We start from the raw sequence: 26,482 nt of genomic DNA, 5'->3' as shown, positions 1-26,482 counted from the left end.
TAAAAAAAACCTTCTCATGCAGTCAGTAGTGTTAAGGGTCACTGATTTTCAAATAGCCAGCTGAAGGCATGCTGCTGCTATTTGCAGTTTCCTCCTAAGACTTAATTTAAAATGTGGCTGAAACCAGAGTTGTGCCCCAGTAGCCACTGCAAAATTCAACAGGAACTGATGAACCTGGATAATTCTGAAAGCAGGCTGTGCCCTAGCACAGGTGAGAAGCAGTGTTCTTACTTAGAGAACAGAGAAGATTTAAAGCAAAATCAGTCTATACTATCCTAAAAATGTAAGTAGTTTAGCCCATGCTCTCCTACATTGAACATCTCCCTACCCTGGTAGAAAAGGAGTTTTAAAACCTCTATGACCTGCAGAGACCGATCTGCAGTGTGTCCTAACCACTGAGCATCTCTGGCCCAGGGGTGAATTTACAGAGAACAAAAAAGTGCTTGCAATCCCATTTACACCCTGAACATTAGATTTCTTGAATGTATTTCTTGAATATATTTCAGGGAGACTAAATGTCTCTAGGTCTAAGCAACTACCAACCTTTTAATTATGGATAGTACACCATTTCCCCCCTTTCAGAAAGGTGAGAGCATTATTTGCACTACCAACCTTTTATGTAATATCTTAGTGAGTAAAACATAACCAGACATGAGGGATCTTTACTTAATAACACCTGTTCCTGGCAAGCCCCCATTTTATAATGCATAAACTATTCCCTGGAGGGTGGAAGAAGGAAAAAGAAATAGGAATGAAAATCATGTTGGCTTAGCTCTGGTGTTTGAACCAAATTACTTTTTTTTATTAATCTGCCCAGTTTCCTCATTAGAGTAGCACAGATTTTCAAACAACATTAGTTTTGTCCCAAAACTTATCTCACATTTATTTGCCAGTATCACATTAATGCATGAAGAAGGAACTGTTTCATTTTGTGCTCGCATGATGAAAAAATAACAGATTTGTAATTCCCTCTGCAGTCCTTTATAATGAGAAATACTTCAGGAATAGGCAATTTTAAAGAACTTTAATTGCTTCTCCCTCTAGCAAAAAGTCTGCAATCACTGATGAAAGGGCCCTCCTTTACTGTTAGTGAACAGTCAGCAGTGTGAGCTTCTCTAGCCATCCAGTGTAGAGGCCATTGACTCCTGTCAAATATTCTGGTACTCTTACCTACCTGTTGAGAGAGGAACAGCCTCCAGAAACAGCCACTGCCTCCGTTCCTGAAATTTTGAATTATTCCAAATCAGTTTTCTCACATTAGTCCCTTGTAGTGGGTTTGCTTGGCCAGCTTTTGGTAGCAGGGGATCTGCAGGCATGGCTTCTGTGAGAGGCTGCTGGAAGCTTCCCCCACGTGCAACAGAGCCAATGTCAGCAGGCTCCAGGAGAGACCCACTGCTGGCCAAGGGCAAGCCCAACAGCAACACTGGTACTGCCTCTGGGATATTGCATTCAGGAGCAGGGAAAAAATATATTGTGCAGAAGTAATTGTGGTCAGAGACAGAAAGAGTCAAAAGCAGCCAAAGGAGAGGAGTGAGAACATGTCACAGGAACAGCCCCACAGACCCAAGGTCAGTGCAGAAGGAGGGGCAGGAGGTGCTCCAGGCACCAGAGCAGAGATTTCTCTGCAGCCCATGGTGAGGCATCTGTGCCCCTGCAGTCCATGGGGGTCAAAGATTCAGCAGGGATCCACCTGCAGCCCCTGGAGGATCCCATTCCAGAGCAGGGAGATGCTTTTTGTGGGAAGGCTTTTTGTGGGAAGCCAAAGGAGGCTTTTTGTGGGAAGCCCACACTGGAGCAGGTTCCTGCCAGGACCTGTGGGGCTTGGGAGAGAGCAGCTCACCCTGCAGCAGGTTTGCTGGCAGGACTTGTGAGTGCAGGGGGAACCCACACTGGAGCAGCCTGTTCCTGAAGGACTGTGCCCATGAAGGGACCCACACTGGAGCAGTTTGTGAAGAACTGCAGCCTCTGGTAAAGACTCATGTCGAGGAATTTTGTGGAGGACTGTCACCCGTGGGAGAGACCCACACTGGAGCAGGGGAAGGACTTCTCCCCATGAGGAGGGAGCAGTGGCAGAGACAACACGTGATGACTGACCAGAGCCCCATTTACAGTGCCCCTGCACAGCTGTCAGGGAGGAGGTAGAGAATAGGGATTAAAGTTAAGCACAGGAGGAAGGAAGGGATGGGGGAAAGGTGTTTTCAAGATTCGTTTTTGTTTGTCCTTATCGCAGCCTATGAACCTTTCACTCTATTTTCTCTCCCCTGTCCAGCCGAGGAGAGCAGTGACAGAGCGGCTTTGGTGGGCACATGGTGTCCAGTCAGGGTCAACGCACCACAGCACTCTTCACCAGGAAAAACTTCTCCCAGAGGAGATGACATTGCAGTCTTTCAGCCAGATGCTGGGGCTAGTTTTAAATTTTATACATGGGAATGTGAAACAGGAGAGATCCTCCTGTTGGAGTGGAACGAGAATTACCAGCCTAAATACACTCTGCAAAAGGGAGGTGGTACCTTTGCTTTGATTTTAGATTGAGTTACTTTATGCTGCTTTTTAAAGGGTTAAAGGAAGGAAAAACTTGAAGAAAATTATCACAGAATGTTTTTCGTTCATTTCAGCTAAGTCATACTGGGTACAACATCAGACATGAATCAATCATCCCCTGAAATGAGAAGTCAAAATCACATCCAAAATCCTTCCCACCCTTCCACATACCGCTCTGACTTAGACCCATGCTGGCAATATTTGCAAATAAGGATCTTTTTAGAGGGAAGGTTATAGGAATCCGTGTGTTTTCTTTACTAAAAACAGGTGCTGGATCCTTTCTTTTCTTATCAAACTTTCTGAGCTACCAAGAATTCCCTGCATTAGGTTTGCAGACTGTTTTCTTCAGCTCTTTCAATTCTGTACCCCAGTGGAATAGGTTGCCTCACTGTTATAAATTATGTTGCACTGTACTCCAACCTTTTTATGAAATTTACATCCCTCTGAGCAGTGTTCAGTTGCCAACCTGTTATCTCCTTTCTCTGGCCCAATTAATTTTGAGGCAATCAATTTAATCCTTGAATAGTTTGAACAGATGCTTGCCTCCCTCCAGCTCCTGTCCATCTTTCTCTCAAAGATTTTCTGTTGGTGATACATGCTGTGTGCCAGACCATGTTGCACATTCAGGGGTAGCATTCTGGAAGAATGGAAGTTCATGTATTGGAAGAAGAATTCGTGACAGCATCTCAGACAGCAAATAAGTGTTGTCTTCATTTATACAAACTTAAGCCAGGGTTAAATTCAACCCGTCCCATAGGATTGACACAGGACTTGTACAAAAGCAATGCCATAGGATTAATTTTGCTTAAATAATTTTGTTTGCAGAATGGCTTTTCACACATCTTGCTACATTATTTGTGTGGCTGAATCATTGAGGAGAGAGGAAAGGAGCCAAGACAGTTTTTTCCTTGAGTCATTAAAAAAAAAGATGAGGCATTTCATCAAGGGAAGTTGGTGAGTTCCTGTGCTTTGCAGCAGTACTTTTGAAAGTATGAACCTACTGTCAGTACTTAAATGAACAGTGTTCTCAAGCTGAACCTTTCAAAAGGAATTTTAAAGAAGGAATTGGTCCAGAGCCAGAAGGAGAGCAGAAAAAAGGAAAAGAGCCAGAGTAAAAAAGCAGCATGAGGCTCTGCAGTGGGTAGGATTGTGGGCAGCATTGGAACTGGTGACATTTATACAGCAATAGCATTTAAAGGATGTAGTCAAAGGAAAGGGTGCTTTAGACCAGCCTTGTGAGTATGTGAAGAGCTGAGTGGCTGACTAGAGCTGATAGAAGAGTGCAGAGGAGTGCACATGGAGTACAAAGGACAATTACTGCCAGCTGAACTATCTGGTCATAGCCCACCCAACCTTGACCCTCCCATGATGAGAACATAGGTGTAAACTGTTGAACAAAGCATCAGCCCCTCCCAAAGCAGCAGCAGTCTTAGTAGCTGGTTAAGTACTTGACTGGTTACCACTGGTTACAATCCCTGTCCTATGCTTGGATCCCATCTTCTAAAATCCTGTTCAAGGTATGTCAAAGGTATGGGCACGGAGATGACTCCTCAATTAGCCTCATATCCAAAATAGACTGCACATGGGAAAATTAGTTTAATTTATTGCTAGTTAGTAAAAGAAAAGGATAATGAGAAAAAATAACTTTAAAAACCTTCCCTCTATCTCTCCCTTCTTCCCAGGCTCAGCTTCACTCCTGATTTCTCTACCTCCTCCCCCAGAGTGGCACAGGGAGATGGGGAATGGGGGCTGCAGCCAGTTCATCACACTCCTCTTCATCATCATGTGTCCGCCACTCCTTTCTCTTCAGGGACAGGATCCCTCAAACCCTTTCCCCACTCCAGTGTGAGGTCCCTCTCATGGGAGGCAGTCCTCCATGAACTTCTCCAACTTGAGTCTTTCCCATGGGACACAGTTCTTCATGAACTGCTTCAGTGTGGGTCCCTGCTTCAGTGTGGGCTTTCCACAGAGTCACAGCCTCCTTTGGGCATCCCCCTGCTCTGGCTGGGATGCTCCAGGGGCTGCAGGTGGATCTCTGCTCCCCCATGGAATTCCATGGGCTGCAGGGGCACAGCTGCCTCACCAAGGACTGCACCAGCAGCTGCAGGGGAATCTCAGCTCTGGAGCTTGGAGCACCTCCTGCCCCTCCTCCTGCACTGACCTTGGGGCTGTGGGGCTGGTCCTGTCCCATGTCCTCACTCCTCTCCACTGGCTGCTGTCCAGCATTTATTCATTTTTCTTCTTTCTGCATTTTATCATCACCATTGCTCAGCTTGCTCAATGGCAGGTCACTCTTGGAGCCAGCTGGCAATGGCTCTGTCAGACATGGGGGAAGCTTCTGGCAGCTTCTCACAGAAACCACCTCTGTAGATCCTCTGCTACCAAAAGCTTGCCGTGCAAACCCAGTACACCCCCCCCCCACATACACATATGTGCATGTCTGATTAATGTCTGGGAAAGTTCCTTGGACTGTCTTTGTTCTCACCTCTGATTTTGCTGCAGGACTCTCTTCTGGGTATTGAATCTTCATTTTTAGTAGTTACACTCACTCACTTCTACACTTAGAGACTCTAAGTATGTGACAGTTGCTGTGTTCACTGGCCTCAATAAAATTCAATACAAGATATGTAATTATTTTCTATCTGTATTGCTTTATGTCTAATAACACAAAGCCTGGGCCTGATACAGTTAGGCACTGGAAAAATATTTAATACTGTTCTTGCATCCTAATAAAGGCCAAGACCAAAAAAACCACTATAATTTGAAGAGATGGCAACTTAAAATGTGGGAATCAGAAGAGTTGAGAAAGATACAGCAGTAGAGGGGAGAGATTAATGGCTAAATTTTCACAAGACTGTAAATTCTCTCTTTGGGACCTGAAGGAAGTGGCAGGGCTATTTAAAACTATTGAGAAACAACTGCCTTAAAAATTAAGTATTAAGTGACATACTAACATCTATCCAGAAATCAGTGGAGGAGCTGAATCCAGATTTTCTGACTCCTGGATAAATACCAACCTATAAATCCTCTAGGCAGAATCTAGGCCCCAGTCAAAATTCCTATTTTGGGAATTCAATGGGAATTGAATGGGAAATTCAATGGGAAAGTTTCCATTCTCAATTTTCCCCATATCTCACACAATATATCAGAAATAACCCAGGTATAATATATACAAGATAGGAAAAAGAATCATTCTCAGAAGTTTTCCTGTGCCTTTGAGTGCAAAATCCTTCACAATGAGAGCACTGTTGTGGTGAACAACTCCCATTCATATGAACACAATACGAACTTTAAAGTTGTTTTTTGCCTCCTTGCCTGTGTTTCTGGGCATCCATCAGGAATCCACAGAAAACATACAGGTAACATCCTCAACAAAAGCAAGATACCAAACTATTTAATCTTACAGCTTTAGTTTACCTCCAATGGAGAATACGGTTTGTTCTGCATAGTGCACAATAGTTCTGTTGTTTGTCAAAAAGCTGAGACATTTCTTTAGATAAAGAATAAAATTGATTCACTGGCAAAAAGCAGTTTCACATCTCCAGCCCAGAAAATTTCAAAATGTCATATTTTACTGAGAGAAGAACATGACAAAGAGAAAAACTGAATAAAAAACAAATATAGGACACCTTTGTCATGAAGATTAGAAAGAAAAAGAACTTTCCTTAAAGGAAAAGCAGGAAGACAAGAAAGAACCTTCATCTTCTTTCCCCAAAAGCATCTAACATTTTGGAAATGTGCTGAGCATAGGCTGGACAAAACAGTTTCTTGATAATTTGTAATGAACTTTTAAAATACCTTTTTCTGGCACGGGGAATATTCTCATCACCCAATGCTTGCAGTCAAGATTTGCTAATCTTGCCCAGCCTCCCATTATCTTAAAACAAAATGTTGCACACCCTCCTATCCTAGATTAGGCATTGTACATACTCCAAAAGAATCTTTCTGCACCTTTGGACTTTACCCTTTTTTATTCTGCATCAGATTACCAGTGCTGCCAAAATGTATTATGATTTCATCCGAAGACATCAGCTAAACCTGAACCGGGATTTTTAAATGACGTAGCTTGGTGGGATTGAATGTGCTAACTTAAACTCATGGTCTGTAAAACTTAAGCTGTCCTTGTGGACAACTTTCTTCCTGATAAAGGCATTCTGCAATGGCCAGCACACCCTTCATCATCATCATTATCCCAGTCAGTAATAAGAAAAGTTTGAACATCATTATTTCACTGGCCTGTAGTATCTTATGTTTTATTTCTGGAAGTTTATTGATGTCTTCAAGTTACAATTTCTCCTAGGCAATTCCAAATTTCAAATTTAATTGTACTATACTCATAGCAAAGTGATAATCACAGTATTTTTAGTTGTCATTGGATATGAAATCTTATGCTGTTATGATAATCTTAGGTTAAGTCTAATAAGTATTCCTCTGATAAATGGTTCTTAAATTTCAAATAAATTAATGCACAATAAAAATTAATTTAGCTGCACCTAAAATTAAGAACAAGGAAATAATAAAAATGGAATGATAATTTTTAAAAAGCAGCAGCTATGCATTTAACTGTATTGATTTATATCTCATTGGTCATGATATGAACTTCACTCTTTCTTGAAACATCTGAGATCTGACTTGTGCATTCTTAGAGTACTTTTCTCTTTTGAAGTAAATAACTGGAGCAATTGCCAGAGGGAAGACTCTACTACTGTCTTTATGGAAGTTTGTACAAATGAGCTGCACCTTTGTCTTCCCACTGTAAATAGCTGAGATGGTGTCCTGGAGAATCTGCATCATCTTGAGCATCCTCGTGCTGTCCTTGGGGCAGGGACCAAGCTCCCTTGTAGAGGACAAACAAAACACAGGTGGACATGAGACATTGTTCTGTACTGTGAATTAGGAGTTGCAAGAAGTGGTTGGGTGAGTTTCTACCCGCTGTTTGAGCCTCAAAGTCCTTTTTGTAGGACACCTGACGCTGTAGGTTTTGCCCATGGAAGAACCAGGGCTGTTGCTGCCAGTCCAGCTTGCAGTGGCATCCTGAGGTGCTGAAACCCAACAGTTTCTGTGGGTGGGACACACTGCTGTGCCATTTGGTGCCAGCGCACAAAATGCTGACTACTCAGTTCTTTCATCAGCATTCTGCTTTTGCTCTGCATTTTCTCCACTTTGCTGCTTCCTTTTTCGCTCTGTCCCAATTTTTTTTTTTTTTTTTTGGGCAGCAGGGCTCATATTCAGCTACCACTGCAGAAGTTACCAAGAGACACTCAAGCTCATGAAAGCTCAAGAGTCTCCAGCAAATTCTTGTTGCCTTACATAGCATACACATAATTATACATGATGCTGTACATAATGATTTATTTACACCTTATCAAATCATTTTGCCACATAAACCTGAACTATAATATAGTGCTAATTAAATCAGAAAAATATTTTAAAGGGGATTTCAGGGCAAACAAACAAGCAAAAATCCTCAACTACACAGAAGGGTGAAATGTGTATCACTTATTTTCTATTATGGGCAGTGCAGATATCTATACTTAAGCTGTCACCTTACACTTGATTATTTATCGATGTTGTTTTGAACCATACCAAGTATATTCATGACTCTCCATAATACATACAGAAAATATGTGTATCCTTACTAAAAGACAAGATGGGTGGCTGTCTTGGGTTGCAATTCAAGATGTTACCAAAAGCATGTATTCTATTCCCAGTCTGTTGAAACCAGTTGAAGAGGTGTTTTTCTTTATCTCGTAACTCTGGGAGTGGGGAGGGGGCTGGCGTTTTTTGTTAATGGGCCAGCTGTTAAAAGCAGCTGGGGCAATGTTTCTTTATCTCCACAAACCATCCTCCCTTCAGGGCAATATCTGCTGTTAAAGAGCCATTAAGGCTCACCACATGACGGATAAAATTACATCATCCTATTGTGAGATGATCCACCCAGTGGGAGGAGCCAAGCATTCCTACCTGGATAAAAGCTGAGACTCAGGCCAGCAGAGTAGCCTGGTTTTTCACTGGATTTCCCAGAGGAAGACTGGACCCATCTGGCCACCACTGGACCCTTTCTACATGATGGTCTCTACTCCACATCTCTACTCCACTCCAGGAGGATTTATTTGGACTGCCTCCAACACCCTGACCAACAACGTGTCAGGTCATATTCTGACTCTGTCAGGGTTTGTAGGATTTTTGTTTGTTGGCTTGTGGTATTTTAGTACTGCTATATTGGTATTTTTAATATTCCTAGTAAAGAACTGTTATTCCTATTCCCATATCTTTGCCTGAAAGCTCCTAATTGCAAAATTATAATAATTTGGAGGGAGAGGGTTTACATTCTCCATTCCAGGGGAAGCTCCAGCTTTCCTGGGCATATACCTGTCTTTCCAAATCATGACATGGTAATTCACTGACCATTACTTTCTAGAAATTGGGGTCAAATACTACATTCCCCCAGAGGAAGGAAAGGAGGTATGTTACAAAACACACCTGTCTGCTTGGCATGATGACAAATGCTGGGCATGTATTTTAAAAGGAGATTGGGAAGATGATTCAGGGATTAGAAAAGTGAACTGCAATGAGATTTAATAGCTCTATACCAAGGTTTCCCAAGGGATGTTTTAAGATCTAAATGTCAACTCTCTATCTGCAGTGAAGAGAACATCCCTGAAAACTGGGTATTAATCCTTTGATTCCACTACAGTTACTGGGCAACCATAAGTGTTCCCATGAAAGTGAAAAATGGGTAAGCAAATCAATTTAATTTTTAATTGCATTTTCTGAAGACACTTACATTTACTTCACTATTATTAAGAACATGGCTGAAAATGTATGTGTCCTGAAATGTCTTTTCATGTGAGGATGATGAACTTAATGTATCCTTTTCCTCTCTAAATTCTTTCCTGCACTGTAATGAACATCAGGGGCTTTATTTACATTTCTATGGCTTCTTCATTTCCAAATCTTGCTCACTAACTTAGTCAATTAGTGCATGTCATTGTACACCAAGGCCAAGGAGATGCTTTTTTAAAATGCAACACAGAAAATCATTAACCCTCTTACTTTCTTGTTACAGTTTGAAATTTCATATATTTTCATGGCACATTCAGTTAGACAACAGTAAATTTCCCAAGGAAAAGTTTAGCTATGGCATGTTGCCAAGCTAATTGTTTGGCCGAATACAGGAACAAGATGCACAAGCCAAGTAATCATCCTAGAACACAGTGGTCCCAAAGAAAGCTCTGTGTTTACAGGGACCTGCATCTTTCAAAGTTAATTTGGAAAGGTTTCCTACTGTGTATTTCAATAGAAAACAAAATGCAGTTTTTAATTTATTTTCCCTGAATAAGAGTCTTAAGATGTTGACAAGTGCTGTAAATGTCATCTGCTTGTGTTGTGCCCTGTATACAGCAATAATACAGGAATTTTTTTGCAGAAAATTCTAAAATCCTAAACATTAATCCAAAATCAATGGAGCTCCCTCTGCAGAACTGGGTGGTTTGGGGTTGGCTTTGATTTTTTCTTGTCCACCCAAAATGTGCTATTGTGTAAATTTTTTTTCTCTAATGAAACAATACTGGAGAGAAGACAGAAGTAGCAAGAAAATTGACACACACCCAAGTGTGAGCAGAATAGGGATTCAATTTACTAATCAGCCCATCACACTTAGGGCTTAGGAAATAACTCATTGTTTCCAAACAAGTTCAGACTTTTTTTTTCTGTAAATCTCAGCTGTAGAAAATCTGTATGAAAATTCCATAACATTATATTGCTAAGCACCTGGAAACAGAGAATTCTTCTACACCAATGTCTCTTGATAGATAAGGCTGGAGTTACAGTTTGGTAGACTGAGTGATGGGCCAAACTTGGCAGCCTTCTTAAATATATCTGACTCTTCCTATTCTTTTAAAACTTTGTCACTCATAAAACCAAGAATATTCTTGCAACCATCTTCCGTCCCTGACTGTCGTGGTTGTGGGGGGAGGTGAATTTTTCCAGGGGGATGTGGGCAGTCCAATCAGTGATCAGCTTTTCTGCTAGCACCTGGATTGGTCACTCGGAGGTTTGGACACGCCTCTGAGGACACAAAGAGTTAAAAGCAGGACTCCAGGGGGGTTCAGTCTCTTTTGGATCCCGGTTTCAGCAGAGAGACGTCTCAGGCCTCCTTCCCCTGCCCAGCCACGAGGCCGGGTGGGGGAGGGGAAACACGTGGTCGGCTCAGGTAAGCCGGAGCCTCGGGGGGAGAAGAGAGTGGACAGGACTGGAACTGAGCTGCCCCAGCCAGGATGGAGGGGTGGAAAACTGTGGAAGTGCCTTCTGTGTGTGCTCACCCCCTCTTCCCCCCAAACTCCGGGAGAAGGTGCTGAGCCACGTGGGAGTTGTAGAGCCTAAGAGTGCCTGAGCCTGCACCCTGCCAAGAAAAAACTGTTAACCCTTGTGTAGCAGAAAGAAACTTTTCTTAGACATTGATTCTCATGACTAGTAGTTTCAGAGAGAAAAAAGCGGCCTGAGACTGAGATGATAAAGCATGATTAGAAAGAACCCGATAGAAGAATGAGAAGAGTAGCCTTCTGAGCTGGACTTCTCTTGCATAATGTCAGCCATGGACTGAACTTAAGTCTCTTTTGAACATAAACTACATTTTAAGTAGATGCAGCTGCCTTTGCTTTTGCTACAGTGACTGGCACTTTGAAGAGTGGAGCGAGCAGAGAAAAGAGGGGGAGGGTGAGGTGGTGCCCTCTGCCCTCAGGGCAGACCTGCTCCTGGAACCCCGGCCCCTGGGTAAAAAGGGGAGAGCTCGGCATGCAGCATCCTTAAAAGAGCCCTGTATGTAGTTTTGGCCTATGAGACAGCGGTGAGAGCGCTGGACATAGGAAAAAGAGAGTGTCACCTTAGCAGACTTCTCCGGGCAGTGCCACGGGTAACATAAGAACACATAAGGAGTAGACCTGTGTGTTCTGGAGAACAGTCTGTAGTGCCAGAGAGACTCCTCTCTCCCTTGCTGAATTGAAGATTAGTTTGTTTTTGAGTAGTGATTGTTTGATCTAAAACCCAAAGGTTGGTCTGTGAAGAGTAATGAGTGGGGAAGTAGAAACTGAGAGAAGAAATGTTCTAAGAAGTTTTTATTTCTGTCTCTGTGTGTGTTTAAAAGTATTTCTGTCCCTGTTCTTATGTAATTAATAAAGTTTTAGTGGGTTTTTTTTTTTTGTTTTCAAGATTTAAGCCTGCTCTGCTCTGTTCCTGATCACATCCCACAGGAGTTGTTAGAGAAAAAACATATATTCATAAGTGCATTAACATCTAGCCAGTGCCAACCCATGACACTGACAAACACTCCAAACCCCTTATGTACATACCTTTCTTTTCTGTGGTGATTTTGCTGTGTCTCTTTATCACTGTGCTTATTCCACATATTTATGGCATTCTGATTCCAGCTTCAGGTCGCTTTCATTTTGAAGAATATAAATTTTATATAGATATATAAATGTATACATATAAAGTATATTTTTCTTCATTATCTCTAATTGTGTCACTTTTAGACACAAAAGATGTGTCATGAGGTATGAGATTTACTTGAAACTGGGCCAAATAGTGTGCTAGGCAGATGGAGCTCAACTTTTGTCACTGGTAGGCTTTTTTGCTTTTTCTTTAAGATTTTGCAGATGTAAATGAGATCTCAATTTCAATAGTAATCCTGAAGAGATTTGAGTTAAAATGTGGTGGGATCAGATATGAGAACAGAACTTGGTCTGCTGTCTTCAGTGGCGTTAAGAAAAGAAAGAATTTGGTGCCTATTGCTCAGGTTGGCACTTAAAAGAGTAAGAAACATTGCCAATAATACATTTGGCTTGAGGATACAAAAGTTCTTCAGAAACACTGATAATTAGTCTCATGGTACACTTCTGTGTAATTGGTGCAAGCTTTTTTTTATGCTTATTTTACAAAATACAGTGAAACACAGAGGATTAACCTGCCACTCCAAGAGCCTTCAAATTAGTGGCAGAAATAGAAATGGAAGTGCCCTGACCCTTACCTGATGTCAGGGCCTATTGCAGGAAGGAAAACCTGAGATTTTGAGTGTTTCAGAGCATGAGTGTGACAGTGTCATCGTTCCAAGGGTTCTGTTGCAAACAAAGAGAATACCAAGAATGGACAGTCTACAGGTGTCTCCCCAAGATCAGCAAGGAACAAGCCCAGTGCCATCTGATTTTTTTCCCTGAGAAGCCCATGTTCTGTTTCCTGTGAAGCCAGAGCAAGATTTTTAGAAAAACCTTCAGAGCAGGTCAGCACTGTATTATTTATTAATGTGCTCACCACATGGAACGATAAAGTCAAAGCAGTAAGGGTATTCTCTAGGTTTGGCCTCAAAATTTCCCTTTTCAACAAAACAAAACAAACAAAAAAAAGCATCCCCAAAATAAATTAAAAGAACATAAAGCAAGAGCAATAAGGTACTCCAGGGAAAGTTTTATAACTCCATTACTATACACGCTTCAAGACCTTGAGGGGAAAAGGGCCTTGTTGATGTGCTTGGAATAGCTATGGAAAATATGCCCACTTGTGCTTTACTGCGTAATTAAATGCTCTATAAATTATTGACGTACCATGATGGCACACGAGAGAATACAAAAAAAGAAGAGTATCACATGGAACAATTGCTTCAAACCAGTTGTCTCCTTCCTCAGATTAGCTGATGTTTTCACCTCCTAAAAGGAAGCTAAATGATGTATGAATGAGAGAAGGAGCAGACAGTCAAAAGCATTACAGTTAGTATTTTGCTGCTGTGTTTTTTAAAGCATAAAATTGCCATGGATAGTGCAGCCTGGGGAAAAAAATTATTTTCAAATTATTTTCAAATTATTTTCAGTCTCAGTGAGAGGATATTTTGAAGATATCACAGTCTTACCCTGAATTTTATTTTTTTTTCTCCTCTCCTTCTTCTGGGAATCATTTGACTTCTGAGAAATACCTGGAATGTCAAGAAAGTAAAATCAGTTACAGTTATTTGTGCTCAGGAAACTTTCATCATAAAGGATTTGCTAGAACATATCTTGCTGCCTTCCACAGGAGACAATCAGAATTGTCCACTTGTTATCCATGGCCTGTGACATAAATAGTCAAGAGATTCAGATCCCCATGACATTTTTTGCCTTAAGTTTGTCATAGAAAAATTTAATTTTTAATATAATTTTTTTCAAAAAAGAATGAAAATAAATTTATTTTCAGATTGCTTTTAGCTAAAATGTCCTTCTAATGGCTAAATACAGTCATATTGTTTTCTGAAGCATTCACTTTTGAATCATAGACAATGGAGTGCATTTCTCTGTAGCACATTACCTCTGGGGATCTCTGTTACCAGGGATCTTGTTTTGTTTCCTTCTGGATATGGGTCCCTGGAGACTCATAGATAATGTGTTGATTATTGTCTGACTGTCTACGAGGTTCTTCAAGGACACTGGGGATATTTTGACAGTAGTCCAGAGAATATGGTCAGGCAAGGCAGTGAAGACAGATGAACTACTTATGCATTGCAATAGCTGAAAGAAAAGTGTTATTAAAATTGGAAAGACTTCTAACAATCATTCTAACAATCATTTACCTGTGCCCTATGAAAGAAACAAATATGTACGTGCTAATATTGTGAATTTCATAATTTGTTATTTTGATGATGAACATCAAAATAAAAAGTCAAATTCCTAAATACATTCAGTGACAAACAAAAAACCCGAAACACACGCATGCATAAACACACAGACAAAAAAAAAAAAACAACAAAAAAAGGAGAGGGTAACTTCCTCTTGTTTTTATAAACCACATGTGGAAATGGCAGAATTTCCCTAATTTTTTTTTCTGTGTTTTACTCCTCTCTGTAGCAGATTTGACTGTACACATCGCAGGGGACAGACACTTGGCTTTCAGAACTAAAGCATGGGGGCCTATCCTGGTCTCACAAACACTTGAATACTTACCATCCTTGCTGTGGCCATCTGTCAGTGATACCAAAAGTATTCATTTGTTGAGATGTTTTTTAAAATCCCATCCTTTTCTGAAAAGAAATAATCACCATTTGCCTTTGTTTTCTGACAAAAACTAAATGGACAAAGTATATTACATAGTAAGAAATGGAGGGTCCTTCTGGATGACAGCTTCTGAGAATTTCATTTCAGGGACAGAGAGGAAAATTGAAATGAAAACTTAAAAAAAACTAAAATAAACAAAAAAACCCCCACAAAACAAAAAACCCAAAAAAACCCAAAAAAACCCCCAAAAAAACCAAACAAAAAACAAGTAAACCTCCCCCCCAAAACAAAAACAAAAACAAAAACAAAAACAAAAAAAACCTAAGAAAATGCCCAGCATTTATTTATTGTAATTCTAACATCTCCTATAGGGTTTTTTTCACAGTGATTTGGGAGAAAGAGGGGTGATTCATGTTCTTCAGGTGAGTTGGCACTAAGATCACTGCAGTGCCGAATGTTCAAAGCCCAAGGAGGGGAGGGAGGGAGGGAGTGAGGACTGCAGCAGTGCTCAGCAGCCAGAGGGTTTCATGGATCAGTGGTTCATTCAGCACAAAGAAGCACAAAGATAAGCAGAGGTGAAACTGAGATAATAGCAGTTTTCCACATGCATGTCACAAGGAAAATAAATTATCCTATACACATTTTTGGGGATGGGGGTGGGCAAAGCAGTGGAGATTACATCTTGACTGGAGTTTGATCTCACGGGTGCAGGGCTGAAAGGGAGCAGAGGCTTAGTTTCTGGATTCAGGAGGCTGCAGGCAGCAAGCCTGAGATCAATATTCAGTAACACTCATGCAGGCTTTGAGTTGTCAGTTGAGTTGAGTTGACCTGTTCTTGATTGAGGAGAGCTGAGAAATTTTACAGTATCAAGTCATGCACAATCTCATGGATGAAGTGGGTGGCCTTTTCCTTGGGTTAGTTCATAGTACATTTTTTGGTAGTATTTTAAACATTCTTACTCCTTTGTAAGAGAGTCATCACATCATTTCATGCCATAAATAGTAAAAATATCCCTTGGATATGACAAAATCCATTTGAGGGCTATTTCTTGAAGCACTTTGTGCACAGTGTTCATTGACTTCAAGGTTTGCAAAGGAAGGTTGTTTTGAATTGATTCACTAATAATTTCACAATGTCATTGGCAGGACAACCAGGTGTGGGTCAAGAATTATAAAGCAGTGTTGAGTTAGTGTAGTTTTCTTGGTAGTAAGCTGAAAGTAAGTCACAAAGAGTAGATCAATGAGTTCTGAAGTGTCAATTCTGACAAAAACTTTACTGGATGCTTAAATGGATGAAAATACAAGTTTAGGTGATGTCTTGCCATTAGCAAGTCTGAAGATTAGTAACTAACTTAAAACTCAGCAAACAGCAAATTGTTTATTATAGGAGGAGTTTATTTTGCCTATCTCTTTGCTGAATCTTGCCTTTAGCTGCTTGATGGTGTTTCTGGGCAAGAAATAAAAATTAAGTGAAATAACTCATTCCTAATGAGCTACAGGTAATTGTAGAAATAAGTGATTACAATGAGATCACTTCTTGCTGGAGACGTACAGAATTTTGTCCTTCTTGACAGGTTAGAAGACTGAAGTCAATCCAAAATAGCTTTTAGATGCCTAAACTTTCACTGACTTCACTGGAATTATGTGTAGGAGAGCTGAAATTAGATGACAAACACTTATTCAGTTCCTGACTTGAAAGTTTAAAGGAATTATTTTGCTTCTTGTTTGGAGAAGGTGATTTCATAGAGACTTCTCTATTATGGCCTTCACCACACTGTCAGAAGCAGGTCCTATATAAGAATATTCTTGTTCCTAAAACAAAGAGGCAAAACCCAGATTAAGCCTAAGAACTTCATGTAAGGGAGTGATATGCCAAATCATGTCTGGGCCCCTTCAGGTGATCTTGGGTGTGTTCCACAGTCTTGACAATTTTAGGGTGTGTTGTGCTCTCTGTACAGTTGCTTCTGATCACAAGGTGAATTTAATCCCTTGCCTGGCCTGTGCCTGCATCCTTATTTGCTCCTGGGACAGATGCTCAGGAAAAGCCACCTTTTGGAATAACTCGCCTTGGCAGACCCACGGTGACAAGAAATAGCAGACATAGTTATGAGGGTAGATGAATTGCCTTGAAGGGCTCAGGTATTCCCTGGATGTGGCAGGATACTGTTTTTTAAAGCATACACATGAAGAACAGATTTCAGGGTGCAAATGTATGTAATTGTGTGATGATACAGTTTGGGTTTTCTTTTTCTCTAGGGCCATGGATAATTTTTGCTACGAGATTTAATTGGGGTCAGATGAAGAATTTGCCCTAACCCAGCACTCCATCTGTCTTGAGCAGTACTTGGGTTTCTCAGAACCATAAAGTGCTGGTGAGCCATAGACAATACAACTAACACTGACAGCCAGAAACAAAACATATTTATAAAAACATATTACTTTGACAAATGATTTCTTGCTCTGGTTCTGAAAATCCAACACCTACCCTTAAAAGATGTTTTAAATGCCCAATTCCTACACTTTGCCAATACAGAAGTTATTAAGAAGGAAAGGGCAGCCAAAATTGGGGTTGCGGGTTTGCGTTTGTTTTTTCCCAGAAAATCTAATCCCAGACTGAGGATGGAAATGTTTGAAATATTAGGAAGGAAGAAATGAAAGCATTAGGCTGTAGGAAATTTGGAAATAAATATCTTGGCTTGTATGTAGCATTCATCTGCACTGGATCCAGGTTTCTGTAGCCTCAGCTGGAACTGGAACACTACAGAGATGTGAAGCTTCAACATGACCGTATGCTTTGGGATAATTGCTGGCATCATGTGCAAGGCTGAAGCCTTCTTTAGTCCAAAATAACCCAAAAGCTCAGGATAAGACTGATCTAGAGTAGGAAGAACTATGAAATATTTGCTTGTCCTGTGGTGATTATGATTATAAGAAGACTAATTGATTAACACCTCTTTAATTGCTAAATAAGCAAAGAACAAAAATATCTGTTCCCACATGAGTGAACAGTTGTTGCCTACATACCTTTAATTCTTTACTTATTGTGAAGTAGATGTTTTTTAAAACTACCCTGCACAGGTCAGATGTCTCTTAATTTTTCTGATTAAATGACTAATCTATTGCAAATCATCTCATAAATTTTCTTGTTAGATTTCCTACATCCTTCAGCCTTCCTTTCTGGGCACATACATCAAGAAAAACAGTACTGAATATCTGCAATTTGGGCTAGAATTAGCTTGTATGATATGCTGCAGAAATATGCTTTAGATAAGGGAAAAATATTTAAGAATTAATTCTGGGTTTCTGTATGTGTGGTATTTACTCTCCATCCTGCCCTAAGCATTGAGGTATGAAAACTCAAAGAATGGTAATTTTTAAGAAAGTCTACGTTGAAAATACAATTTTTATTTCAATCACTGTCCTGCTCCAGATATAATCAGCTTTAAAATTCTTGTTTCCTGGAATGTGGCTAGTTTTTTAGTTAAAATAATCATGAAAATGCATATATATTATAAGAAGGAATAAATAAGAGTAGAGGAAAAACTGCTGCTGCTGTACTGCTCTCAGGACATAGCCATAGAAATTTCACAGGTAGTTATTATTGCATTTTGCATTCTGTTGGAATGAGATAGTTTTGAAATTATAATGACACTCAGATAGTAAAACTGTGTAGAGCTCCAGCATTTATAAAGCAGGTAGTAATCTTCCCTTCAGTATGATGGTGTTTGCAAAGTTGATCAACCCTCCCAGAACAAATCACTGGAAAAACCTGTATTTCACATTGGCTCATTTTCAGGAGGAGCAAAGGATAAAGAAGAGATAGGAAATGCATAGGACAGAGGAAATTGCAGAAGAAATGTATATAAAACAAGAATTTATTGCTGGTGTGATTGAAATATTAACAGTCTAATCTGAGAAGCAAACAATAGTTCAGACCTAATAATTATATAAAAAAGAAAAATGCTTCAATAAATGCAGATAAAGCTTCAATAATAATATAATAATGGTAGCTATACAATTACAGCTATTATTCTCACTCTGTTTACTTACTAAACCATTCTGCCTCACTCTTTCCCTGCTCCTCTGAGTCCTCAGGTTGATGGGTTTTGTTTTGGTGGTTTTATTTTGGTGAAGGGGGAGCTTTGGCCCACTGCCTGTATCTGGAAGCACAGGATGTGCATGGTGGTGGTTTCCTCTCCCTGGTCTCAATACACACATGAGGCCACATTTATGTTTTTGCTAACATATTTTTACACCTCGCTCTTTTCTGATTGCTCTGCAGCTCCAGGTTACTTCTCAATATACAACAGATGAAGCATTTTACATGTGTTGGAAGTGCTCACTCTTTGTGCTCTCTGTTACCCCAAAAGCCAGGTTTGGCTGGCTCCAACTTGTCTACCTTGTGCAGGTTGTAGAGGTCAAGGAAAGCTTATCTAGGGCAAGCCCTTCCTCTGAGGCTTAAAGTTGTCGGTACAAAGATTTGCTTTCTTAGTGACAGTGGCAGTACTGTAGTACAGGTTTGCATGGTAATAACCTGTCCATTTTCTGCAGTCCATTTAGCTTGTGCAACATTCAGTTGTTGAATTAGGGATGTTTAAAGGCACATCCTGATCACCCTTTAAGTATCCCCCTGTGGGTCTGTTGTGAATTTTCTTTATAAGGAACCTTTCCATCAGACATAATTCCAGGGAAGAAAAAATCTTTCAGAGAAAGTTGACTTAAACCAGTCTTTATCTTTGTTCTTTAGCTCTCCCAAATTATCTGTGTGCTCCATCTCTTAAGGACCAGCTTGGAAAAAAGGAAGAGAGGGAATTCACTGTTTGTCACATATGACAAAATCCATAGAAAGAACAATCTTCTTAAATGCCTGTAGGAGACCAAGTACGTGAAGGTGCTCATGAGGTTGGAATCTTATCCAAATTGGTTGGCAGGGGAACAGTAATAAATCAGATTAGACAGGTAAACCTACTGTTCCTGTCATTTTAAATTAAATTAGCTTTCTTTCTGTCTGTTGAAAATATTCCAAGGTGTCCAGTGGTGAGTCACTTCATCTCAACCACCCACCCAAAGGAGAGGAAAGACAAAATGCAGATGAAAGGGAGCACAGCTCACAAAGAGGCTGTGAGTATTGAGCAGGGCTTATGTGATAAGCCCTCATAAATATAACATTATCATAGAATGATTCTCATAGAATAGTTTCATTTGGAAAAAAAAAAAGTCAAGTTCAACTGTAAAGTTATGCTGAGTTTTATTATTTTATTATGCCCACAGTCCTCCGTCAGGCTATGCTAATTCCAGCACTGGAATCTTGCTCCTGCTTGTCATGGGTTAGCACTGGCCAGATGTTAGTGCACCCATGAATATATGTTTTTTCTCTACAGGGTGCTGAAGATGGAGGCACTCCCAGGCTCCGCAAACCCCCACGTGGCTGAGCACTTTCTCCCGGAGTTTGGGGGGAAGGAGGGGGGTGAGCACACACAGAAGGCACTTCCACAGTTTTCCACCCCTCCATCCTGGACGGGGCAGCTCAGTTCTAGTCTTGTCTCTTCTCTTCTCCCCCCCCGGGGGCTCCGGCTTACCTGAGCCAACCACGTGTTTCCCCTCCCCCACCCAGCCTCGTGGCCAGGCAGGGGAAGGAGGCCTGACACGTCCCTCTGCTGGAACCAGGATCCGAAAAAGAGGCCGAACCCCCCAGACTCCTGCTTTTAACTCTTTGTGTCCTCAGAGGCGTGTCCAAACCTCTGAGTGACCAACCCAGGTGCCAGCAGAAAAGCTGATCACTGATTGGACTGCCCACATCCCCCTGGAAGAATTCACCTCCTCCCCCAACCACGACACTGCTCTACCAGCAGAGCTGGGCTGCTCCTGGCAGCGTGGGCTCCGGGGCTGGCCATGCACACGCACACACACACGGCAGGGGCACCTACCCTTGCACAGCTGTCCCTGTTCTCCCACCACTTCCCCACCTGGATGTTCAGAGCCAGCCATTCCTCCGGTGTCCTGCAACACCTCAGGACTGCTGGTTTTACCTAAATAACTTGTCTTAACTTTACTTGAGTGCTCTTAAAGATGATTTACACAGGGTTGTCCATGGGAAGAAAGGGACTAAATCAGGAAAGTATCTTGTGGTAGTGACACTTCCTCTCCAAAATGTCTTTTTCTTGTACAATTTGTACACTGGTAGAAGGAAAGTGCTGTGAGACTATGACTAGCTGAAAGGCAATTGCAGTATCTATCCCACCAGCAACATTAGGGAGCTAATGTTCTTTAAGCTTCAAACCAAGGAGATAAGCACATGATGGAAGTTCCTTCATAAACAGAAGTTGTTTGTTGAGAAGACAGGATGTAGTTAGCAGATAAGGAGTTGCATAAAGGAGTATGCAACAGGCTATGTCATGAGAGCAAGCATCTCCCAATGCTTGTGCATCTCAGGGAGGCCTGGAATAGAGGGATCCCAGCCTGCACGGTCATTATGATCAGATAATTCAAAAACCTGGGAAGAAATGTGAATAAAGAGGGCAGATAAAAACACCTAGGGGCTAATACAGAAGAACAGGTACTCTATTGGTATGCAAGTGATGGAAAATACTAAACAGTCATCTTAGTTTTGTCTGCAATGAAGAAAAATATCAAGGCTGATATTCTGCTGTCTTTACAAGCTTGGTACTGTGTGGATGGTCCCAAGTAGAACTTAGGGTGCAAATTTCAGAAGGAAATGCATTTCTGGAATAAAGTGAAGAAGTGTGAGGGATAAAAGGGAAAAAAATAATAGAACTGATTACTTCTGATGCTCTGAGAACAATAAATAAATTCTCTGATCAAAAGTGTAGAGTAATTGCAATGCACACAGCTAACTTGTTCATCAAGCAGGATGAAATCTAACAATCACTAAGAGACTCAGGTGATAACTGGGAGCAAACCCTTCTTTATTTTATAAACATCCAGTGGCCTAACTCATTCCCATCCCTCACTGGGGGCCCTTGCATTTGGCTGATGAAATTTTACCATATACTTTGAAAATCAAGCATGAAAAGGATTAGAAAAAGCAGTCAGACATATTTTCCCTATTAACAGGATTTAGCATTTAGGTATTAAAGCAATCAAGGCTTTAATCTTCCATTTATATTATTACAATATTTAAAATTACCTTTAAGGTAAAAATAAAATAAATAAAAACAAATATCATTGTTTATGTTGGGTATTAGCATTTCCCTAAAGAGTTATTTATTTTCTGTCTTTGCAGTTTTCTTCCACCTGCCATTCACCATTTTTCCTTCTACTAGATAGAAGAGGAAATGCAAAGTCATTCCTTAAAATGGCTTTTTCTTCAGGAGATTATTTGTTTTCTCTTTGTCTGTGCATATGCAGTGAACAGCCCCCTTCCGCTCATGATAGAGGGCTCAGAGTTTTTGCCTCTGAAGTGAGGTATTTTAGTTCCAAGAGAGTAGGCAGTTTTTTAAAAAGGCTGGGAATTTGGGGTGCTGAACTCTCTTGAAAGTCTGACTTTAGTGTTTCTATTAAAGTGTTTATGACCTCAGTTGAGGCTCAGCTTATTTTTGAGTTCTTGCCAACTGCTAGACTGAAGCCATTGGAAACTCATTTTCTAAATTGCCCCTTTTAAAGGCCACCCAAGCCAACAGGAATTTTGTCTCTGTAATTGATTTATTTAAAATGAACTTAATGAGTCTAATTCTGGTGTTCAAAGGTAGTCATTAATTAACTGATGTTTTAACATAAAATGATCAATGGATTGAAGAGGATAGAAATACACTTAACTATTGATCACTCGGATTAGGCTATGGTAAACCACGGGAGACTTCCAGTTTGCCGTCTATTCAAAAGCCTGCCCTTAGCTTAGAGGAAATTTGAATAGATCATCTCCAGAACTCTGCCTGCCGAGGGGAAAACACAGTTCTCCTGGGAACCACCAGTTCCTCTTTGTTGTTGGCGTTTTGTTTTTGTTTCTGGTTTTGGTTTTGGTTTTAGTTTTGTTTTTTTCATCTGGACTAACATTCTTCATTACTACAGCACATACTTCTTCAGACTTTCCCAAAAAGAGGCAGTCTCTGGCTGACTGAAACGCTGTGATTTTGATACTACAGACCGCGTTATCCCAGCTGCCCCGTTCCCCGCCGGAGCCGGCCGTGTCCCCCTCTCCGGCCGTGTCCCGCTCTCCGGCCGTGTCCCGCTCTCCGGCCGTGTCCCGCTCTCCGGCCGTGTCCCCCTCTCCGGCCGTGCCAGGGGCGGCCGTGTCCCGCTCTCCGGCCGTGTCCCGCTCTCCGGCCGTGTCCCCCTCTCCGGCCGTGTCCCCCTCTCCGGGTGTGTCCCCGCTCCGCTGTGTGACGCCTGGTCGTTCCAGGGTCGCTGTCCCCGCGCCGGGCGCTCCCAGTGCCCTGCGGTGCCGGTGGCGGGGCCAGCGCGCGTCTCTCGGGCCTCGCCTCTGGGATCTGCGGGTCCCGTCCCCACAGGCGCTTCCTCCCCGCCCGGGGCTCGGCAGAGGCCGCCGGGCCCCTCCACTGTGTCCAGCCCAGCCCGAGCCCCGAGCCATGGCCTTGGCCGACCTGCACAGCGCGGCCGCCAGCGCGGACCTGGCCCGGCTGCGGCAGCACTGGTGGCTGAACAAACACCGCATCAATGGCTACAACCGGGACAAGCAGTAAGGACAAACAGCAGGCCCTCTGCCTGTTCAAAAGGCGGAATTTGTAAAATTATCTGAGTCAGGGTGGGGGGCTTTATGTACGTATTTTGCCTACTTTCAAGCCTAAGCAGCAAGAAAGGAGACAGTCAGTGGAACAGGAAGCAGCCCGCATCCCTTAGCCAAGGACATCCTGGAACTAACAAGCGTTAAGGATGTAGTAAATCAAGATATTGTTGTGTCAGTAGAACAGACAGCAGAAGCACCTATTAGTGAAGGACATCTGTAAAGGCTGTAGTAAATCAAGATGTATTTCTGTGTGTATACATTGCCAGTTTGGCAAAAGACTGAAGGTCCATGCATACTGTGGCTGTATTGTCCTCATTATAATACTAAAAATCACAGCTACATGTTGCAAAGACCCTGCCCAAGTGAAGACCCCTCCCCTCGCATGCATAGAAGTTAGCTGTGGTTACATAACTTGTATGGAAAGCATTAACCAATCATAGTAGAGGGGCTGTACTTGGAAAGTTTGTGATTCTGAACTTCTATGTATAAATAATGGCATGGAAAGTCCGATGGGGTGTGCTTTACTTATGAAATGTCAGTGAGCACCCAGGCACATGTAACTCTGAAACGTGTAATCAGTGTCTCTCTCAATCTGTCTCTGTCAGTTTGTCTCTCTCAGTGTAATTACTGGCTTGCTACATACCGGGTAACAAACCCAGTTTTGCAGAGAACACGCCCACCTTGACTGGAAGAGCCAGCAAAGCCCAGCATTGTGCCTGGCAGCAGGGACATCCCCACAGCATCAGCCTTATAGGAGCCCTGCCTGAGCTGGAATAGGAAACAGTGAAAGCCCCACTCTGCTCTGCCCTGCCCTGCTCTGGAGCCTGGGCCCTGTACTTGATTTTCTTCTTGTCCCATCCCCGTTTATCCAAGTGTTCAGACTGGATGGGGCTCTTTGCAACCTGCTCTAGTGGAAGGTGTCCCTGCCCATGGCAGGGGTTGAAACTGTATGGTCTTTAAGGTCCTTTCCAACCCAAACCATATTAAGATTTGATGATTCTGTGGAGCTCATTGGGCCTTCATTCAAGCAGAGCAGCTCTTTTTCAGGTGCCAGACTGAGTGACTTGGTTTAGCAGGGCATGGATTCACAGAAAGCTAGCACATCCTTCCCGGTGCTGTCAATTCACCTCCCATCTGTCTCTGGGACAAAACTGGTGCAGGGCTGATGAGGGGAGGGGGGAAACTCGGGCTCTCACACTGGTTCTGCACTCTCTGTAGACTTGCACAGCCTCCATTGCTAAGCAGTGCTTACCCTAAGTCAAGGACATTTTCAGTGTCTCATGCTTTGCCAGTGAGAAAGTACACAAAAAGCTGGACAGAGCTTAGCCAGGTCAACATTCTGGAATGGGATTTGGTATCAGTCTGTGGGTTGTGGGCAACTGTATTGTATATCACAGGTTTTTCTTGGGATTTTTTATTTGCTGTTATTATCATAATATTATTTTATTTAATTTGCTCTATTTATCGCTCTTTTATAATTTAATTGTTGTTTAAAGTTTGAATTTTGATTCTCCTCCCTGTTCCACTGGGGTGGGGAGGGAGCAGGTGTGATCGAGTGGCTGCATGGTGCTTAATTGCCATCTGGACTTAAACCAGGACAACTGCATATGCTTAATTTCTAGGACTCCTCTGCATCTTGCTTGCATAAATGGCCACGCAGATGTTGTTCAGTTTCTGGTAGAAAAGAAGTGCAACCTAAACCCTGGTGACAAATTGAATAAATCTCCACTAATCAAGGTATGCAGAAGGGGCACATGTTCTCTAATCTTTGATGACGCTCATACTTTCCAGTGTCAGGAAGGTGCAGCAGTTCTGACAGTGAGAAACATAGATGTTGGAAATTATTCCTCCTTTGTGTCTTGTTTCCAGGCAGTAGAGCACGAGCACAGAGACTGTGCAGCTATTCTGCTGGAACACGGTGCCGCCTCAACCACAGAAGTGTAAACAGTAACACTGCCCTTCACTTTGCTGTCATGGTTTCTAGCAAACCTCTAGTGGAGCTGTTACTTGAGCATGGTGCAGATATTGATGCTGAGAATAAAGTAAGCTTGGACTTTGGGTAAAGCTGCTCTTCCCAAGTCAACTTGCTCAACTTCTCTGTGATTCTAAGAGAGATGATTTCTCCTTTCAGTTGAGATACACTCCGCTTACTCTTGCGATCATTGGAAACTGTAAAGAAATGGTCAAGTTCCTTTTTGAAAAAGGTGCTGACGTGAATGCTCAGGATAATGTTTATAGGTAAAGTGTTTGCCAAAAGTGCATGTGGGACTCCTTCACACTGTTTGAGTTGGACTGATGGGAGGCATAAGAAGGAGCTTTGAAAAAAGACCAGGAGTCTTCCAGAAGGATCTCCTGTGTGACTTGTGAAAGCAGACCTGGGCTTGGATGCTTGCTTTCTTCAGGGGGTGATTTCCAGGCTGAGGACTGCAAGAAAGCACTGTTTGCCATGCCACACACCCACACATGCATGCACACACAGGCACACAGGCCCTGAGTCTGCTCTGGGAAGGTAGTTGTCCAGGAGACCTCCTGAGGTCCCACCAACCTGAATTCTCCAACACTTGTAGGCATTTGGCTGTGCCTTCATTCTGCCTGCAGGAGAGAGCAAATTAATTGTTTAAGGAGCAAAGAGGAATTAAAGTATTGGCTAAGCAATGTTTGCAAAAGCTGATGTATTTACTGTTATCTCTTGGATGTCCTAGGACCCCTCTTAAAGCTGCAACTCTTTCTGGGAATAAGAAAGCAATACAACTTCTTCTTCACCATGGTGCTCTTTTTCCTCCGTCATACAAGGGACTCTACCCATGTCAAACTTTCACTAACATGGTTCAAAATAATGTGTTTTACATCATCGTTAGAACAACTACATTCTCCTAATGTCTGTGCTGATGTACATCCCTTTTTGGTAACAGCAGTAGGGTTTAATGAGGTGCTGACAGCTTTGTAGAAGCTGAGCTCAGCAATGTCTTCTGATGTATTTCTTTCCATGTCAAGAGTAGATTTAAAAGTTGAGGAAAACTTTGTCCTTTCCCTCTAGCTGTCTCTGAGAGTTCACCTGTGTGTTTCCAAGTTCCACGGCATTGGCAGCAACTACTTGCCTTTTGTTTCTGAGGGGATCTAACTTATATCCCCAGTGTCCTTAACTAGGCTGAGGAAAAAAGCCCTCTTTCACTGTGATGGTAGCCAAGGGATGGGTGAATGTACTGCATAATTCCTGTGAGCAT

At 41.9% G+C, this 26,482-nt stretch overlaps 1 protein-coding gene across 1 annotated transcript; it reads left to right on the top strand.

Moving 5' to 3' along the window:
- Positions 1-22,632: 22,632 nt before the first annotated feature.
- On the top strand, positions 22,633-25,872 carry LOC134548533 (ankyrin repeat domain-containing protein 27-like; the record flags this gene model as incomplete). The annotated part of the gene is given in 4 exon segments (XM_063393435.1): positions 22,633-23,210; positions 24,881-24,995; positions 25,128-25,182; positions 25,185-25,872. Coding segments are annotated over 4 exon segments (885 nt in total), but the record flags the coding sequence as incomplete, so codon positions are not given.
- Between the last annotated feature and the right edge of the window lie 610 nt (positions 25,873-26,482).

Source organism: Prinia subflava, chromosome 3 (genome assembly GCF_021018805.1).
Source record: "Prinia subflava isolate CZ2003 ecotype Zambia chromosome 3, Cam_Psub_1.2, whole genome shotgun sequence".
In the NCBI taxonomy this organism is placed as follows: Eukaryota; Metazoa; Chordata; class Aves; order Passeriformes; family Cisticolidae; genus Prinia; species Prinia subflava.
The sequence above is the reverse complement of the archived record's forward strand: the minus strand, read 5'-3'. Positions and strand labels throughout refer to the sequence as shown.